Below are 19,578 nucleotides of genomic sequence, written 5' to 3' on the forward strand. Positions count from 1 at the left end.
AAATGAAGGGAACTAAGAAGCAGGAGAATAGTAAGGAAGTAGTAGGGCAATTTGGTTGGCTGTGAAATGCAGTTCCTGAGCTCTTGGAGAAACAAACAGGAGTATGGGAGCTAAAAAACAGCAAGTGGGATACTGCCTGGTTGGTTGTGTCATCACTCCGACTGCCTGGGACCATTCTGCGGCGGCAGTGTTTTGTATCAGCTGCAAACAGTGTGCATGAGAGTGAAATCATGCCCACCAGCGCAACCAAAGGAAGTGTGTAAGGCAGCTTTGTCTCAGAGATGTTTGAGTGTAAAATCCCCACGGAGGAACAAAGCCTTTGAATGAACTTTGGGGGGAAAAGAATGAAACTATCAGCATTTAGGCATGCTGGTTATTCCAGAAAACTCTCAAAGTAGCTTTAAGGTTACCCCAAAGCACTGCAAGAACTTGCAGTCTGCATGCTTGCACCCCAGAAGCTATGAACAGTGTAGTCTCAGAGAGGACAAGGAGTGCTTAGAGAAGAGACCCCAAATCTATCATCTGCTCCAGGCCTTTCTCTCATTTCTTCTAGCTCCAAAGGAACCAAAAGATACATCTCCTCCCCCTTAGCTAGGAGGCGGGAAACATCTCCATCAGCAGCTTATAACTGTATACCAGTCCCCAGTTGTTTGTGACCTTTGCAAAAGGTGGGAGTGAGCCTAAAGTGTGCCAGCAATGCAGACTGGTTTTTTGGCCCGCATGCAGTTATTCTGTGCTGAAGAGCTCATCTGTGCCATGTAGAGCAGACCTGTCAGGAAGACTTAGTCTCCTAAGTGAGTCAGTGATGAAATGACAGGGAAGAGTATCTTTGTCCCATCCAGCATGGGAAGAATACCTGGAATGTAGCTTGGTCCAACCTGTCCTCCTGCAACACTGATTCATCCTTCCAAGTGGCAAGTCACACCAGGGAGAATCCTGTGGATGGTTTTATCTCTAAGGCATGCTAGCAGGCTAAGAACAAACCTCAGGATTGTTTTGGGGTGGGGCAAGCAGAGATTCCCTATTAATTCATTTAATGTGGGCTAGAAATACACCTCTTTACCTATATCAGGCCTATTCTTGTATGGATTATGTTAACAGAGACAATTTCTGATTTATTTTCATGATGGCAATGCTAAACATGATATTTACATGATAGCCCCTATGCTAAAGGGGTTATGCTCTGGGCAGAATACTATAGTACTGGTAACTAATTGATACTAGGTTACCTTAAAGCAGCAAACATGTTTGGTGGTTTGGCAGTTGCTGTGTGAACAGTTCCAGCATTCTTCTAACCAAGGGAGAAACCTCCAGGAAATACACTGAAGTGAAAACCGGGAGCAGAAATCTCTACCTCCATCTCAAGCCAAGCCCTTCAAATTCATGCACTAAGCACTGAAATACAGGTCTTGCCTTGTAAACACATGATTCTCATGGAAAGGAATATACTGTGGGGCAGTATGGGGCAGCAAGGATAACATCCTAGCAAACATCTATCCAGCATCACAATGTCCTTCTGTTCAGCTCGGGAGAACAAAAGAGGGCATTATCCCACCAGAACTGAACTCTGAAGGTGATTTATTAAAAAACTCTCTGAGGGCTGCTTTACTATTATCTCACCCAGCTTTGCAGAGACGTGGGTCAATGAAGTTTCCTGTATGGTGGCACTGGCCGTGTCTTCACTGCAGGATTATCTCACCCTGTCTGAACTAACTGTCCCGAACAGCCTTGCCCATAAAGAGCAGTTTAACCAAGCAGTAATGCTCAAGGCACAAGTAGCAATACTACATTGCCTTTCAGAGGGATTCCCAGGAAGGTTCTGGAGAACAAGCCAAGTCTGAGAGCGTCCTGCCTGTGTTCACACTACAGGGTTGCTGCATGACATGCTAATGGGTGATGCTGGTTTAAGCTTTAGCCTGTAACCCCGAATAGGTCTGCAAAACCTGAGAACTGACACATTCCAGATAAAGGGTTTTGCTAGTGTGTGGGTCTCAAGGCAGGTGATTGCAACAGTGAAAAAAGGACGCTAGCCTTTACTCCTTGGCTTCTCTACGTATATAGGTGCTTTGGCAGCAGCAGGAGCTGGGTTCTTATTTCCAACCCCATGCGTGCAAGCCTATAGGAAGGACAATAGAAATGTGACAGAGTGGCATTAATCTCATCTCTTTGACATAGCCACCAAAAAAGCCATCTTGACACAGTGGGGAAGAACTCTGTCCCTTTAGAAAAGCTGAATAAGCTATTTTTCACTGGAAAAAATAAGCAAAACCCAACTAACAACAACAACAAAAATCAGTGGCAGGGCTAGAAGTAGGGAAATTGAGAGTCATATTTGTTTTTGGAACATTTTCCCTAACTGGAATAGGACTGATTTCCAGGACAGAGTGGCAAGAAAGGGCTCAGGGGCATTTGGTTACACCCGAAGTTCTACAATACAGCGTAGGCATGGTCTACCCCACGTGGACTGCAACTGACACAATATATACCAGTGATTATACACAGTGATTAGGGACTCCTTGAAAATTGTTATTGATTTTTTTTCTGGCAAAATTAAAAAAAACCTCCAAGCATTCCCTTAGAAGACTCTGAGTTACATGTCCATGGTTAGCTAAGAAAACTAGGTTTAATGTCCAAAACCTTTCCCTGGTGCCTCATCCTAGACTCTGCTGGGATTAAAACTCTGTCTAGCCTATGCCAAGCACTGACAGCTGGGCTCATTTCTCCTGCAGCAGAACAAGGCAGGGGGTGGGGGAGTTTAATGCTTTCTCCCTATATCAAATATCAGTCAGTCAGTCCATTAAGGGTGAGGGCATCCCTAAGACCCAGCCCAAGTCATAGTTGTATGGGGCCAAGAAGGATGGAAGGGGATTGTATCAGCAGCAGGGAAGGGCCTGAAAGCTACATTCAGAGGCCTTTTGGAACATAGTAAGGCCAGCCCTAGCAACATCAAAGGCTACAGCATGGAGCTAGTTTATAGAGCTTAGTCAGTTGGGTTAGACCCTTCATTAGGATGCAGAACAAACGTCTTCTTCTTGGCAGACATGAGCAAGAAACAGAATAAAAATTTAAATCGGATCTGAGCCCTGAATTCTCCATTCAGCACGAGTTCCTCTTATTTGCGTAGGAACTCTAGTTCGCTTGGCTTTGTTTGAAATAAAGGTAACACGAAATTTCAGGGCAGGATGAGGTCAAAGTCTCTCGCTTTGGGGCCAGCAAGTCCTGGGAGGACTCTTGAGTCAGAATACCCCATCCTAAGAGGAAGACGAGCAGAGGGGGAGAGCATTTGCCATGGGGTACCAGCAATATCATCTCTCTACAGTTGCATCTTCAGCAGTCAAACGCAACACTGAGACTTTGGAAAAGACCTTTCTTTGTTTGAGTTGAATGAGTTTGAGTTGTCACGCTGTACAGTCATTGATAGTCTGATAGTTGAGTGGATGCTTTTTAGCATGCAGAGCACCAGGATGAGGCCACTAGTCAGCTTGTTCCTTTTTCCCCAATGTGCATCTTTTGAGGAAGTTGCTGCTCTGTTTCAAACTATCACAGGCTAAGAGAAGAAGATGATCTGGTTTTGGGGTTTTTTTTAATGCCTCTGATTGCAGGATTATTTGCATTAAAATCCACAGAGTCAGAGAGAAAAGCCTGAGTTTGACCTTAATCACGTCAGCATGGCTAAGGGGTCACTGGGAGGGACATGCAGGTATACTGCAAATTCAGTTTAAGATCAGAAAGAAGCCCGAGTATTTAAAATAGGAATTACTTTTCTCTACTTACTGTATCATCATAACAAAGCATGCTTATGTGTAAGAAGGTATTTGTGTCTGGTCACTAGAACTTGTCTTTATTGTGCTTTAGGGCAGAAGAAAGAAGGAAAGATCTCACGCTATTGGTTAGCATTCATTTTACAATTTCATATAGATTTCTGCTTTAAACAGTTTCTGAAGTGAAATCAGACATATTTAGATAAAATATTGCTCACCCTGAAACAGGACTGATTGAAATATTAACAGATGTTAAAAAGATACATGCCTTTGTGCTGTTGAAGCCTTTGAATCACTGTATCAGCCCCTCAAATTGTAAACAAAGAGACAATTTCCTGGCTGCCATAGTAGAAGAGAAAGGAGACTGCTAGTTGTAACAACCTGTGCTCTTAATTATTCTATTAATATTGCAAATTGTATCTGACAGACCAATTAGGCTTTAATATTACCCTAGAAAAGCAGCTTGACCAATGTTGATCATCTTGTTAAATAGATGGAATTTCGTTTAACAGAGGAAAAAATAGGTTCCTTGTGGTTTATCTCATTAAAGTGATTTCCGTAATTCCAATAGTGATTCCCTATCTTTAAAAATAAGCGTGGTAACAGACAAAAAGACACAGATGCATTGGGATGGTGAGGAACTTAGAAGATTTCTGTCATGAACTGTCCACTGCTGAATCTGTTTAATTTGGCCTTAATTTATACCTCAATGAGATAATTCCACAGTCTTCATTCCTCTGAAGTATGTCCCTTGGATTCCTTTAAAAGCCTGTCTCTCTGTGTACCTTCTGTTGCACCACCTCAAATCTTCTACATGCACTTAACATTAAGGGGCTCTAATTTTCTTCTCCCTTATACCTATTTCTCATCAACATAAATCCGTTGACTTTAATGGGATTGCACCTGCCTTGCTCCAGGAAAACCAGATAGTAAGAATCAGCCTCATAGTGTCCAAAGTCATATTCAATATTCCAAAAGTGACCATTTTATAATTGTTTTCTGAAAAAATAAATTTCTTTCGCTTGGCTCTACCTCATAAGACAGCACTGTTGCTGCAAGACCTAACAGACAGAAAGATTCTTTTAATCTTCCTTTAATATTTAAACTGCAATGCTGTTCAGGAAACTACATGACTTTATTTAAATATTTAACTATATGACAAGATTTTAAAAATTACAGCTACAGATATTTTTCCCAGTTCTTCATTTTGCTCTTAAAAAACAAATCAAACTTTAATTTCTGCCTTTTTCTCCCCATACACTGGAAAATACTTAGGATATGTTTTGGCAAAACTGAAGGAAATATCTTAAGAAGAAACATCTTTGAAGCCAAAGAGAACAGAGATTTGCCATGATGTTTTCCCACTGTGAGGTTTGCTATTCACATACAAGAAAAAAAGACAAACTTTATCCATGTTATGGAAGGCAGCAATATAGGCAGCCGGAAAAAGTATCTCCTAGCATAAGCAAAAGGCAAGCGTTCAGCTGCAAACATCATAAAGTAACAGTATTTTATCCACCTAAACTGTTGTTTCACAAATCAAACTACAGGATTCCCGTCAAGTTAAAAATCTTACTGCATGTATTCTTAAGTGTTTCGTCCCTTTTATTCTGTTACTACCTATACCATTCATTATTTAGAATAACACAGAAGTCTCATCCTGTCTTTTTTCTACTACTTCCTCTGTTGCTTGCTCTGTGTGTCACATGGATGAAGTTTCTACACTGGAATTGCAAAAGAAAACTACTGAGAGGTTCATTTCTTGCCTTGACTGTAATGTAGAGCCTGCCAAAACTAGGGCTGAGGTTTGCTGGAAATTTAATTAATTTGAAATTTAGGTTGGTTCTGAACCAGACAGGAATATTTTATCTTTTTTTTTAAATTCTCTCCTAAAGACATGAACAGAACTAATGTCACTGAGCAGCTGCAAAGAGCGCAGGAGCTTCCAGTCCCTAAATGACCCGCTAAACAACTACTCGCAGGAAAGAGCCAGCCACATTAGCTCTGAGGTCAGGAACCCTCAATCTTCAGCAACCCCTTCCCTACAGAAAACACATGAGGAATCTGCAATCTGTCAGAATGTGGCATGCTGTTCAGAACCAAAACTTTTTCAGGCTTATAGGAAATGTAAAATTACCTCTCCTCTGGTCTGCTGGGAGAAAAGTCAAGTCTTAGGAGCTACTTGGATCTGTAGAAATTGAAAGGTCTTTTATCTCAAACTGATCCATGGAGGTGCCATGTCACTGTGATTTAACAGCCCTGATGATGTAAAAGCAATTCTAGGAGTGAAATCCATTCCTGACAATGACGTGTGGGGAAAAGATTTTGAAGTAGTGAGGTTTAGTGTATATTGGGTGCTCTCACATGGAACTGAAAACTCTGGAAGCAGCCAAGGCATTGTGTGCCTTATGGCCAGAGTAATGCCACAGCAGGGCACAGTAAGTCATGCTTTCTGTTTTGGGCCAAATGCGATCCCAAGTGGATTTCAACAGTATCACTGAAATCCTCCAGAGTCAGCTGGAACTCTAGCTCAGTGACTTTAAATGTCGCACAATGCTCCTTTCAGCTAGTAGAGATTATATAGCCTTTATCATAGCACATATTGCACAATTCTTACTCCTTCTTGCTGTTTCAAGCCCTTTTAGATGAAGACATTTGCTCCAAGCATGAAGAATTAAATCACTAGAACAGACAATTGTTTTGAGCTCATTTGAACCCAGCTATTATAGAATTAGCTTGGCAGGACAAGACCAGGTGTATGACATATAGTGAGGACCACCAACACAGATATGGACAGAAACTACCCTTTCTCATTTGTTTTGATCTCAAGTCTCTGTCATTCACGGTGCCAGAACCCTACCTTTCAGGTAGCTGTGAGGGGAGACAAACGTTCTGGGACTGACTGGCCAGAGCATCAAGTGCCAGGGTCAGCTGGGGTATGTGCTTTTAGAAGAGAACAGCTGATCCACACAATGGGAAATAGCAGGCAGGTATATCTCTGTCTGATAACGCTAGTCCATTACCAGATTTCTTGTGTGCCATTTCCCAGGTCCACTTCTGTTTTACTTTTTTATACAAAGATATAAAGCTCTAGAACTATCCAGTGGAAATCTTAATAAACTGCAAGCAACGTGTCTTAAAAAAAATGCTCAGTGCAGTCTCTGGCACTGTGACTGACTTAATTTACATATCAATGACACTCCTAGCAATTAACAGCCTGCAGCAGTGACAACCCTGGAGGCTGGTCATACGCACAGTGCCTGTACTCACAGTTTTCACAGCGACTCCCTGTATAGCCAGCCAGACAGGCACATTTGTAGGTACCACTTTTGTCTAGAATGCATGTTCCATCATGAAGACATGGAGATGAAGAACAAGCTATAAAAGAAAAGCAGAATGTTCACGGTCTCTCATAGGATGCAGGTTCTATCTATTTTTCCTTATGACAGTTGTGTCTTGGGGTAAATTACATATTTTGGTTAAAAGTTAGGAAAACACAGTAAAGGGCCTAATGCATGTCAAAAAGCCTTCTGCTCTTCTTTCTTACTTACTGGAGAGGGGATCTTATAGGGATGCACAGTTCTTTTCCCAGCTTTTATCATTTACTCTTACCATTTTCCTTTAAATGTAGTCAAGTGGTGAGAAAGGTTTCTTGAAGAAAAATAATTTATAGGAAGCTCCAACAGTATTTAGAGCTTAACCTAAATTAAAGAAGTTTAATATCAACCTACAATTCTTCTTCCATTCATCTCAGAATTTAGGGATAAGTTCTGGGATCCATGGTTCTGACAGGTTTTTTGGGTCTCAGATCTTGTCATCCCAGACTTTGGGAGCTGCTTTGCCCCGAAGAGCACTTCTTTGGTGTTGGGTTCAGGAAGCTCTGAATGGTCATGATGACCCCAAGCCTGCTGGGGATGCTCTTGCACACCACATATCTAGCAGTGATACACATCAAACTGTACATATAAGCATAAATTAATACCAGAATGTGTAATTGTCCCATTTCATATCAGCAAATTGCACTGTGCAATTCCACATACTTTTTGTGCCTGCTCCAAGGCAAGGTGAGTGAGTAGAACATAATTTAATCTCAAAAACACAAAGAACTCATTTCCACTTAGATTATTTTCCAGACTGAGTGTGGGTTTTAGCAGACATAAAGGAGAGCCAAAATCTCAAGATTCAGATCCAGTTTAAGATTCAAGTAACTCCAACACCTGAGGAATTCAGGATCTGATGCCCTGCTTCAAGTTCGTCTTAACAAAACAAGACTCTGCAGTAAAGTTCACATCTGGATCCATACCAGAATTTGAGTTGTTTAAGATCACACTGACTACAAAACATATTCCTTGACATCTCAAAGAATTATCCAAGCATGATTGATAACTTATGGATTAAACTTGCAATCATAATTGCCAGAAAGGTCTGCATCCTAATACATTTACAGATCATCTTTGTCCTTCCATGCTAAATACACCGATTACACTGATTACAAATATGAACCTTTGCCCCAGCTGCTGAGCGTTGCAACAACAAGCAACCAGCCCTGGGGGACCTATGGTGAGGCTGTGTACTGTTACATTTACAGCACTCTTTCTGCTGCAGTCTAGAATGACAGTATTGGCATGAGCAGATTTCTTTGCCAGGACTTCACTTGAAGTGTAATCTTTGAGTCTCTTATATTCAGATAGCAAGAGACAAGAAATATAGATGCCACACATGGATTTCTCTGCAGGTTTCATGTGGTGATGTATCAGCAATCGTACATGGCTGGGCAATTAATATCTTCCAGGTCTCTTTGAAGACTGAGGTTTGACTAAGGGCAGTAATTCATTTGTTAAAAGGAATATATATGTGGCAATTGTACTGTATCCAACTAACATAAAATATTACTGAGAAAGGGAAGGAGAAGCAGAAGAGCCTGTACAGACAGATATTTGTAGTCACTGGTTTGAAGCCAGTGAACTTTCAGCCTTGTCCTTGCTCCGGCTTTGTCGGATGATTCTGTAAAAGTACGCATGTCAAGTGAACGAGGACAAGTGCCAGATACTGTCCTTGAAAATGCCTGATACTTAAGAGCACTAAATATTTTTCTTTTTAAAGAAGTCTTGATTTCCTGGCTTCAGTGAGACAACATGGGACAATACTACAAAAGGTTAAAGCCCCTATGTTGTGTCAAAGATCACTAGCTTGGGGGTTCATAAAGCAAAGCATTATTGAAATTCAGTAACAGGTTTTAATCTAACTAGATCCAGCATATGTCTAATCCTCAAGAGACCCTTATGCCTCCCCATCTGGCCCCACATCCTTCTCATCTGAAGTCTGTTGAGTGACTTCTAGTCACTCATGCCAATTACTGGTTCCCAGTTAACACTTGCCATGGGATGGGACCTAACACCTGCTTCCAGACCAGGCAGCGCACCAGGTTGTGTCGTTTCGTCCCTTAACAACTACACATGCAGTGCTGTTTCCCAGAGGGGGATACAGGCTTTGCAGCTTATTTTGTATCAATCAAAGCCTCTCTGGCAGTTGAACTAGTGACCTCTGTGCAGTCAGTGCCACTGCTTCAGCAAGCCATGACTTATAAGCCAGTACAGAGCTCAGGAAGGAAAGACAGAAAGGAAAGGAATTCAGTTCTGACAGCACAAAACGCTTCTTCAGTCCTCTCCATTACACCACTGAGGTGCTAGGGACATGAGATCACCTCCACGGCCTGGTCCACATACTGTAAGCACAAGTGCTGTTGCTGCTCTCACTTGCAGCAGAGGGAATTGCTCTACCAAGCCCTGTGAAATCTGTTCTGGGGACCTCAGTTTTTGCACAGTGCTGTGCACAGAGGGAAATGTCAGGGGAAATGCTTCAGTTTGCAATGTGCTGCCAAAGCTTTTGATCCTGTGCTGCCTCCACTTTCAATTCTACGTTGCCCCATGCACGCCGTATTCTTCCCCTAAGCTGTCCTGCTGGCCGGTTTAATGCTTCACATAAAAAGACACTGAGAATGTTTTAAAAGCCTTTCACTGCAGCTACACATTATGCCAGAACAGCCGCATAATGAAGTGCACAATAAGACCTCCTCACAAACTCTAAGAAGCCCTTTGCAACATGCTCTGTGTGGATTACCACACTTGCAGCCACCCAGCCTCAGAATAATTACCACTAAAAATGGAGCGGAAATAAAGTGCTCGGTATTGAAACACCGAATGTTCCCTGCCAGGCGGAGAACACAGAAATCAGTTCAGCTTGCACCATATGGAAAATGTTAGTTCACTGAGTGCAGGCAGCCCTTATGCAACACAGGCCATACCTCATTTGTTTGTTCTGTATCACCTCTCCTGCTCTAAGTCCCGGTGAACCATCAATAGCTAACTGCTCTGCTATGTTACTAACAGGCACTAAAGGTAACATTTGAAGAACAGGACAGGCTAGGAAATGGCATAGTCATTGCATCCAGCTGTACGCACATTTCAGATTTCTAGTTACACTCCTGATCATTGTTAACAGCGGATCCACTGTGTATTTATATAAGGATTGTATAAACTAACTAAACTTCCCGAGCCACATATACCCTGGATGACCTCACGAAATGTGGGTCACCAGGGTGTGCAGCAGGCAAGTTATGGTGAGTCGTAGATCCTGCAGGGTTTATCTGTGGCAAAGCAACGCACTCTGCTTAGCCTTCTGTGCCAGGAGTACTGTGGACAGATGTGATGAAAATTCCTTACATAGCTAAACAAGGAAGATCCGGGAAGAGTGTAGAGGCTGCTTCAAATGCAATGGCAAAATGAGGAGCCAGCTACACTTTCAATGTTATTTTGCAGCCAGAAAGAAAAGATAGAAAGCAGTGTGGGTGAGCCAAGCACTGAGTACTAACAAAAACACAGGAATTCTGGAGCCCTGCTTCTGTCATTCATAATAGTGTTCATCACAGAATGGGAAATGCTTCTCTTTTTTTTTTTTTTCTTAAGGAAAATAATCTGTCCTTTGTACACAATTTTTTTTAAGCCCTAATGGTATGATACATGAGCCAACAAAAGAGTCATGTCAGGGCATTTTCACTGAGCGAACTATGAGGCTCAGCATCAGGTTTTTGCTAATTGAGACAGGGACTCTGCTCCTGCACACAGCATTGAGCAATTCTGCAATTGCAGATACACATTCCCCTTTCTCTATTTCCTCTGTGCTCTTAGCTCTCAAATTCAAACAGAAAAGTATCACAAAACAGCAGCTTTTCGGTGCTGGCAGATGTGCTTGTTCTTCACACAGGTAGAAGGAATTCAGTCTTTGTTAGAAGAGCCTCACATTCCCATGCCATCTGATGGCTTTTGAATCTTCCCTGCACTGACTTTGTCTGAGTTGCTGTTGGAAACTCAGCATGGAAGTTTTTAATGAACCAAAACAGGGAGAGAGATTACTGAATTTGAGTTAATGAGTGGAATGTTCCACTTCTGGATTATTTTACCTGTAATTTCTTCAAAGACAGCATGAAATCCATCAAAGTTCTTGGATCCATCAGACTGGAAGAGGACATGGAGTGAAGAGCCAGTGCTTCGGATGGGAGGCGGCCTCTCATTTCCACAGAATTTCTTAATTATTTGGCTGTCCAAATTGTCCCCATCACGGACCTCCACATAGTCATACTGGCACATGTAGTCAAACTCCAGGCTCAGCATGGAAAATCTTGGGGAACAAGGACACACAGTTAGACTGCATACTCTCAGCCATGCACCCTGGCTCTGATTTATATGGATGTTCGGTTATGTTAGTGCCTCCCTGCCTCTATGAATCAACAAGTCCCTGATCACATGAAGTCCCCCTCACTTCATCTCAGTTTTTGCATCATGCTCCTTGGAAGCCAGCTCAGCTCTACACAGCTGTTCCATGAGAATACGTAAGTGTCAGAACAGTGAAGTCTAAACTGAAGTTATACAGTCGGTTCACATGCATCGGGTCTCTTACCACATTACAATGTTAGAACTTCCACCTAGGTTCAGACACTGGAGAGGGCATATTTCTGTCATGGCTGTTTCCTAAAAATTGTTCTATTTACCTTAAATAAAGTACTAAATACTGAAAGTAACAGTATCAAAGACCAAAGCTCAAAAGCTGGGTACATTGTGATGTTCAGAAGTCAGCAATTAGGGGTACCAGGAAATCTCAGGGATGTAACAGAAGCAGAAACAGGCAGAGAAAAGCAATCCGAAACACCACAACATGTTTTGCATTAGAAAGCAAAATGGTACTAAACCCCCAATCTCTGGCACTTGCCCTTCTTTCGAGGGAAGAAATAAGGACAGGAGTTAGTGCAGAAGGGAAATATTTAAAGCCTTTTCCCATAATGTCTGTCTTTCCTACCTTTGATTGAGCCACTGCAAGAGGCTCTTGTTCGTTAACAGCGATGTTATATGCTGCTATTTGAATTCAGTGGGGCACAGAGCCAAAGCATCCCACCGGAATATGAATGAGAAACAGCAAGAAACAGCAAGTGCCTCTGGAGAATGAGCAATGGCCAAGGGTGCTGGGCACAGCAGATAGGAATAAGAAGATCTGAGCCTGGGAGAGGCCATGCTACTAACTGTTCAGCAGAATATTTTATAAATTCAACTTCTTGTGTACTCTGTCTTCCTGAAAACTCCCAATGCCACAGACACGTGTATTTAGGATTAGGCTAAATCTCCCACATTGCGTATACCAGCATGGGCCTAGTGATGTGCAAAGGCTGCATTTTCACACCAAGGAAGTGAGACAAACTTTGGATCTGCTGCTGGATCTCATAGTCTGAAGAGGCAAAGAGAGTATTGGAGTCTATTTCCTGCTCTTCTCTTCTTGGGACTCAGACGCAAGAAGAATTTATGTGAAATTACCTCTCTTTGAAGACTTATGAGCTGCCTTAAGATGACTCTTCACTCAGTCACCTTTGATCAGGTCGTATGGTTGGTTTTAGACCATCACGAGTACACAACATACAGAGAAACGAATGAGCAATTGTAGGAAGCTACACCAATGGAGCAGAGCTCCTCATTTTTAAAATCATCTGGTGGAATGCAGAATAAGGAAAAAAATGACATCTGCATTTAATATGCATTAAAGAGAGATTAATTCAACTTAGCTTTGCATAAAACGCATGAGTTGAATTCTAGTTCTGTCAGATTTGCCAGAGACATCTTCACAGGCATTCTTTCACTGGTGGATCGCACCCCAGGGATCTACCCTTATGGAAGTTATAGAGCAATATAGATTAACCCATTCATCTTTGTCACACTTATCAGGCTACAGTTTATCCTGACACAATCATAAAAATATTTACCGATTGTCTGAACTGGTACATTTCTGATTAAAATTAAGTATGTATGTAAGCACAGTAAGGAAGTTTCTGGGATGCCCATGATGTAATGGGAGCAGTATTATTGATAGATGTAAACTCTGTCTACCAGTGTGCTCCTGAACAACAAATATCAAGAGATACACAGAGTGAAGGCACAGAATGAAAGAGCCATATACAGAACACTGTTTTTATTTGTTTGCTTTCTCTGCTTTAAAAAATGATGAAAACAGAGCGGAGGGTGTGAAAGGCATAGGGGGTTCAGATTTGCATTTTATTTAACCTAGCTCAGAAGCAGATGCACTGTACTGATGACATGAGATCCCATGATTAAGATTCAGAACTGGCAGGTCATTCCTGACCTGCTAAAGCTTTTCAAAACCTCTTGGCTATGGACTAGTTGATGGGACCCTTTACAGACCACAAGGTATATTGCTGTTTAAATCACAGGTACAGGCAATGTCATTAATGTCACTATTTCATCATTCTCTTGCACATTATGAGACTAAGCACACTAATTTAGCGTTACAAATCATCAGATACAAAACAGAATGCAAAGTATTGTCTTGATTTCATCATCTGCAGTGTGAATACATTCCCCGACCCCTCTGAGGAAAGCTTCTACGCAAAGGAAACCTGCATCTCTGCTGAGGCATTAAAGAAAATGACTGAAAGTTGTGAGCTACTTCTGCTGTGGTATGACATCTGACATGGCTCAGGCTGAGGGAACCTATACATCATAACCCAAAGGAAAACAAGGCTGGAAGAAAACAGAGAAAACAAACTGCCACCACAATCTGGGCACCATTTATCAGAACAGCTCTGCTTAGCCAACCCCCAAAGGACTGTGTGGCACAGCTTGAAGAAAGGGAAAATTTATCTGTGCTCCAGTGAGTTTTACTCTTCCTGCCCTAGGTAAGCAGAGACAAACTATTTTGTTCCCCTTCTGTGTTACACTGTCCCCATCCCTGCCCTCGCAAGCCATCACAGAAGCAGCAAACAGGATTTGTGCAGGGAGAACGAAGAAAGGAATTATTGTGTTAGCAGTTGTGCTGATTCAGCAGAATGTTGGCTCTGCATTAAAGCTCTAAGCAGAGTTAGAACCCACAGAGGGGATCAGTGCATTCATATGAAAATGCAGTGAAGGCAATGATTCAGCATGGATGGCAGACCCAGGAGGAAGCCTCTGGTGGCCTGCTCAGTTGTACCTGCCTTTCTGTGTAAGAATGGCCTAAAGAAGCTTTAGGCTAAATGTACCAGTTTTACAGAATGTCTAACTGCTGAAGTACCACAATGGCCAACTTTGAGGTGGTCCACCTTGAAAACCTCAGCTGATGCAGAACACACTCCAGGGTTACCTTATGTGAGGTCCTCACGTTCTGTGTTTGCCCGGGAGGCTTGCTCCTATGCCTCCTGACTTGCAGGGTGGTGGGATTAAGTGTGGACATTCAGGACAGCTCCTGGTCTTTCCTCATCTGCTGGGATCTTTAGGCACCCAGACACCAAGCTCAGCTGAGGCTGGGCACAGAGCTGTAGGCTTCTCCAACACTACCCAGATCAGATAAATGTAGCTGCTGGCAACAGAAGGTTGGTAGCTCAGGCTTCCCTCTTGCAGAGTTTCATAGTTGGAATGTAATGTTGTGTCACAACAAGGAGATGCCTAGTATTGTGTTTGCTTGACTGTAGGAAGGATGGACACGGGGAGAAAGAGAAAGGCACTCCCTGCAGGATGCCCATTATGTTAAAGTTTGGATCTTCTAGTAAAGGTAAATTGAATTGTACAGAGTGAACTGTACAGATCTCACATGACACTAACATCTTGCGAGCAGGCCTGTGGGTGGCCCTCAGGGTCTGATTTCTCCAAAGTTAGTACATCTGTTAGCTTACTTTACAACACTCCCCATTCCTCTGCCATGAAAACAGACGAGAGTCTCCTTAGCAGAGTCACAGCAAGTACTGCTGTTTGATCTAGTGTCCTTTGTTAAAAGTTATTCCTCTCTTTCTTGTACCTTGCACCTGGTGTCACCTGGCTGTCAATTCTTTACCCAGAGATGGGCGCATTCACTAGTGATGTGCATGCATAGGATCCATTTCCACTCTCACACCCACCCCCATAAAAGTGAAGACAAGGTGACACCTGTAGGTCCTGAAGCACCTTTTAAGCCTTACAATTGACAAAACCTTGTTCAGAAATGTAAAAAATATCAGGCTACCACCTCCATGAGCTTGTCCTGTGCAAATCATACATCTAGCCAACAACACCTTTTAAAAAGAAGGTAGATACAGATCATACCTGCTAAGACTGATGTGAAGTTGTGTCATGAGAACATAAAACTACTCCTCACGGCATTGCTCCTGTGTCTCCTACAAACTTCTCCAGAGTCAAGAGGCTCCAACTCTATCCAGGCAATAATTGCAGCTGCTCATAACTACACAATAGGCTTGCATTTGCAAGTCTGAAAGTCTCTCTTTAAACGCATGGAACAAATCTGTTTGTGTATCTAGCATAGTTCTTTTGCCTGGGCTCCAAAGCTGGTGAAATAGTGATGTAAAGGCTTTAGCTACTGTTTTTATTATATTATCTGGTGGGTTTTGAATATAATCACCTGCCAAGCTTCCTGCTGCCTGTGTCAGACCCCTGCTGCATGCACGTGAGAACAAGTACTAATTACCCCAACTAGGGGCTCTCCTGCACTAGGCAGGATACCCAATAAAGGACTGTGAGCTTGAGTCACCAGGGGCAGGTTAACAGGTCTAAGCATACACAGGTCAGAGGAGTGATGACTTGCGGGAGAACCAATCACATCCTCCAGACATAGGAATGATAAGAGGAATAACTGAAGGTGGCAGAGGACAGGGCTGGTAAAATGAGCGAAAGAAAAATAAGAGAGGGAAAATGTAGGCTAAATGCAAGGCAGGTCCCATGGGCAACTCTCTCCTGATATAAGACATATCAAAATGTTCCTACAGCTTTTCTTCAAATAATATCTTAGTTCAGCTTGGTACACTCTTCAGACAACATTGGGTACTTTGGTGTCAAGGTCTTGAAGACACCTCTAGAGAGATACATTGTGCCCAACATCTGATAAACTCTCTTTAACATACAGCTAACCTAGATGGGAACCGAGGGCACAGCATTGAGGATTTCTACAGTGGCTGCCCATCACAAGCTACACCAGGGGAAAGAGCTGAGGTACCAAATGCCAAATGGTGGCAGTACCTTCACTGCCCCGGGGCTCCCAGCTGTTGACCCTCATTGACTCTTGGTTATCTACATGCCCCACTGTCCCCCTGAAACCAGTGCTGGCTAAAAGTCAGTATGACCTACCTTAATTCAATGTTAAATCCAGCTTGAACATGAATAGTCCATTCACATCGTGCATTCAGTGGGTAACCCTCCAGCAAAATCTGTCCTCTAGAAGCCTGGAAAACCTGCCCGCACCCTGGGGAGCAAAAGAAGAAAAAAAAATCCGTGAGGGACCTTCAAGAGGCATTTGAAGAAAATACATGTAGAAACAACACCAGAATGAGAAGACAAGGTGGCTTAGGAAGATACATGCTTTCTTACAAGGCATTATATAAAATAACGGGACAGCCACAAAACGGCTATAAAGAGTTATGACTCTATTAGAGTATTGTCTAGGCTAAGAGCCCTCTAGAGAAGTTTTAGTTGCTTGTTTCTCCCTGGTTTGCAATGCAGCCCCATGAAATAATTTCTTACAGCTTTTGCCTCACTCTTGATTAGCCCACCCACCCACCTGGCTGACACTCCTGCTCAGAACAGTTTTGATGGATCTCATGTTGACCTGTGTAATTGCTGAAGCTGAGGAAGCTGGTGGGAAGTGCCACAGGTACAATGAACACTTGAATTAGTGCAAGTGAGCAAAACGACAGAAGGGGTTTGTCATAGTCTGAAGTACTTCACAAGGAGACTCTTGGAGGAAAAACAGCTGATATATTCCTAGAGGAGACATCTGTTTGTCCTCAGGATTCACCACATAATACTTACATGTTAATGCCACCATGCCAATGGAGACATATAACCATCACCAGCTCCTCCACAAATGACCACATGTAACACAAACATAATACATAGCACTCATCCCTTTTCTCAGGTTCATTCCCATCCTTCCTCTCCTCCTGTCCCACTCTGTCTGTATCATGCTCAGCTTTTCACCATACTATGAAATATACTTCAGTGCCCAGCATCAACAGAGTAAGAGGAAGTGGAATGTGGAACTCAAGGGCAGCCTGGGCTGCAGCGACCATGAAATGGTGGAGTTCAAGATCTTCAGGGCAGTGAGGAGGGTGCACAGCAAACCGGCTACCCTGGACTTCAGGAGAGCAGACTTCGGTCTCTTCAGGGATCTGCTTGGAAGAGTCCCATAGGATAAAGCCCTGGAGGGAAGAGGGGCCCAAGAAAGCTGGCTAATATTCAAGGATCACCTTCTCCAAGCTCAGGAGCAACGTGTCCCAACAAAGAGAAAGGCAGGCAAAAATGCCAGGAGGCCTGCATGGATGAACAAGGAACTCCTGGAGAAACTCACAAAAAGGAAGCCTACAGAAGGTGGAAGCAAGGACAGGTAGCCTGGGAGGAATACAGAGATATTGTCTGAGCAGCCAGGGATTAGTGTAGGAAAGCTAAAGCCCTGATAGAAGTAAATCTGGGCAGGGATATTAAGGGTAACACAAAGAACTTCAATAGGTATGTCTGTGATAAAAGGAGGACTAGGGAAACTGTGGGCCCTCTCCAGAAAGAAGCAAGAGACCTGGCTACCCAGGATATAGAGAAGGCTGAGGTACTTAACAACTTCTTTACCTCAGTCTTCACTGGCATGAGCTCAAGCCACACTGCCCAAGTCACAGAAGGCAAAGGCAGTGGCTGGGAGAAGGAAGAACTGCCCACTGTAGGAGAAGATCAGGTTCGAGACCATCTAAGGAACCTGAAGGTGCACAAGGCCATGGGACCTGATGAGATGCATCCGCTGGTCCTGAGGGAACTGGTGGATTAAGTTGCTTAGTCACTATTCGTCATATTCAAGAAGTCATGGCACTCCGGTGAAGTCCCTGCTGACTGGAAAAGGGCAAACATAACCCCCTAGTCACTATTCGTCATATTCAAGAAGTCATGGCACTCCGGTGAAGTCCCTGCTGACTGGAAAAGGGCAAACATAACCCCCATTTTTAAAAAGGGAAAAAAGGAGGACCCGGGAAACTACAGGCCAGTCAGTCTCCCCTCTGTGCCCAGCAAGATTGTAGGGGAATGAGAAGATGCTGAATTAGGATTTGACTTCCGGGACATGAAGCTTTTCCGTTAAGAGACCGGAAGAAGAACGCTTTGCCCTTAAGCAAAATGGAAGAGGAGGTGATGACACGGCCGGAAGGAGAACCACCTGGAATGTAAACAAGGGAACGAATTCGCTATAAAATAGTGTGTTGTTTTTAGTTAGTAGCCAATAAAAAGTTTTGTAGATGACATATTCACAGTAGTAAAAGACTAAAAAAGTAGTTGTAAAAGAGAAATAAAGTGATTCTTCTTCACCACCTACCGGAGTTCGCTCTTTTATCCTGCCACAACTGGCGCTCGAACAGGGACCTCTGCGATCCTGGAATAAAAAACTGCACAATCTGAATTGCAGGAAAGGAGTGACCGGCAAAGAATCACAGCTGAACGAAATAAAGATTAGTGGGAGAAGAGAGACAAAGGAGCCCCCGGCTGGATGAAATAAAACTACCGGTAGAGAGCTGCAAGTCCAGACGGAAAAAGTCCAGGCTAACCTTAAGAATCAGTGGTGATAGAGCCAAACCAGCGGTACAGAGCTGGAAGTCCGAGCAGAAAAGATTTGGGCTAACCTTAAGAATTGGCGGTGAAAAGAGCCGAACCAGCAGGGAAGAACCAAAATCAGCCGGTAAATAGAGCCAAACCAGCGGGAGAGCCAAGAGTCCAGGCGGTGAAGTTTGGACAAAGCAAAGTTGTCAGAAAAGAGCTGGAAGTCCAGAGGAAAAAGTCTGGGCTAAATTGATAGAGAGAGATAGAGATGTCTGGATGGGAAGGACCACTGGGCCAAAGAGCTGGCAGATACGGACGAGTAATCTCCTCAGAATAAGGTGAGCAGACAGGGACAATGGGGGCCAATACAACATCATAGAGCAAATACTCCTGGAACCTGTGCCAAGGCACATGGAAAACAAGGAGGTGACTGGTGACACCCAACACAGCTTTACCAAGGGCAAATCGTGCCTGACAAATTGGGTGGCCTTCTACGAGGGGGCCACAGTACTGGTGGATAAGGAAAGAGCAACTGATGTCATCTACCTGGACTTGTGCAAAGCATTGTGTCCCAACTGACAGCCTTGTCTGTAAATTGGAGAGACATGGATTCGATGGAAGGACCACTCACTGGATAAGGAATTGGCGGAATGGTGACACTCAAAGAGTTGTGGTCAATGGCTCGAAGCCCATGTGGAGACCGATGACAAGTGATGTTCCACAGGGGT

At 43.3% G+C, this 19,578-nt stretch overlaps 1 protein-coding gene across 1 annotated transcript in view; it reads right to left on the minus strand.

Moving 5' to 3' along the window:
* Nucleotides 1–18,686, minus strand: part of LOC104464439 (inactive serine protease PAMR1-like) — a gene marked incomplete at both ends in the record, with an annotated part of 34,798 nt that extends 16,112 nt beyond the window's left edge. The window contains 4 exons of the mRNA XM_010077144.1: nucleotides 7,032–7,139; nucleotides 11,221–11,438; nucleotides 16,409–16,523; nucleotides 18,630–18,686. Of these exons, the coding sequence (XP_010075446.1) occupies nucleotides 7,032–7,139; nucleotides 11,221–11,438; nucleotides 16,409–16,523; nucleotides 18,630–18,686 (498 nt within the window). The remainder of the gene's footprint in view (nucleotides 1–7,031; nucleotides 7,140–11,220; nucleotides 11,439–16,408; nucleotides 16,524–18,629) is intronic.
* Nucleotides 18,687–19,578: the final 892 nt, after the last annotated feature.

The sequence above is a fragment of the Pterocles gutturalis genome, unplaced genomic scaffold (assembly GCF_000699245.1).
Source record: "Pterocles gutturalis isolate BGI_N339 unplaced genomic scaffold, ASM69924v1 scaffold23333, whole genome shotgun sequence".
NCBI classification, from domain to species: Eukaryota; Metazoa; Chordata; class Aves; order Pterocliformes; family Pteroclidae; genus Pterocles; species Pterocles gutturalis.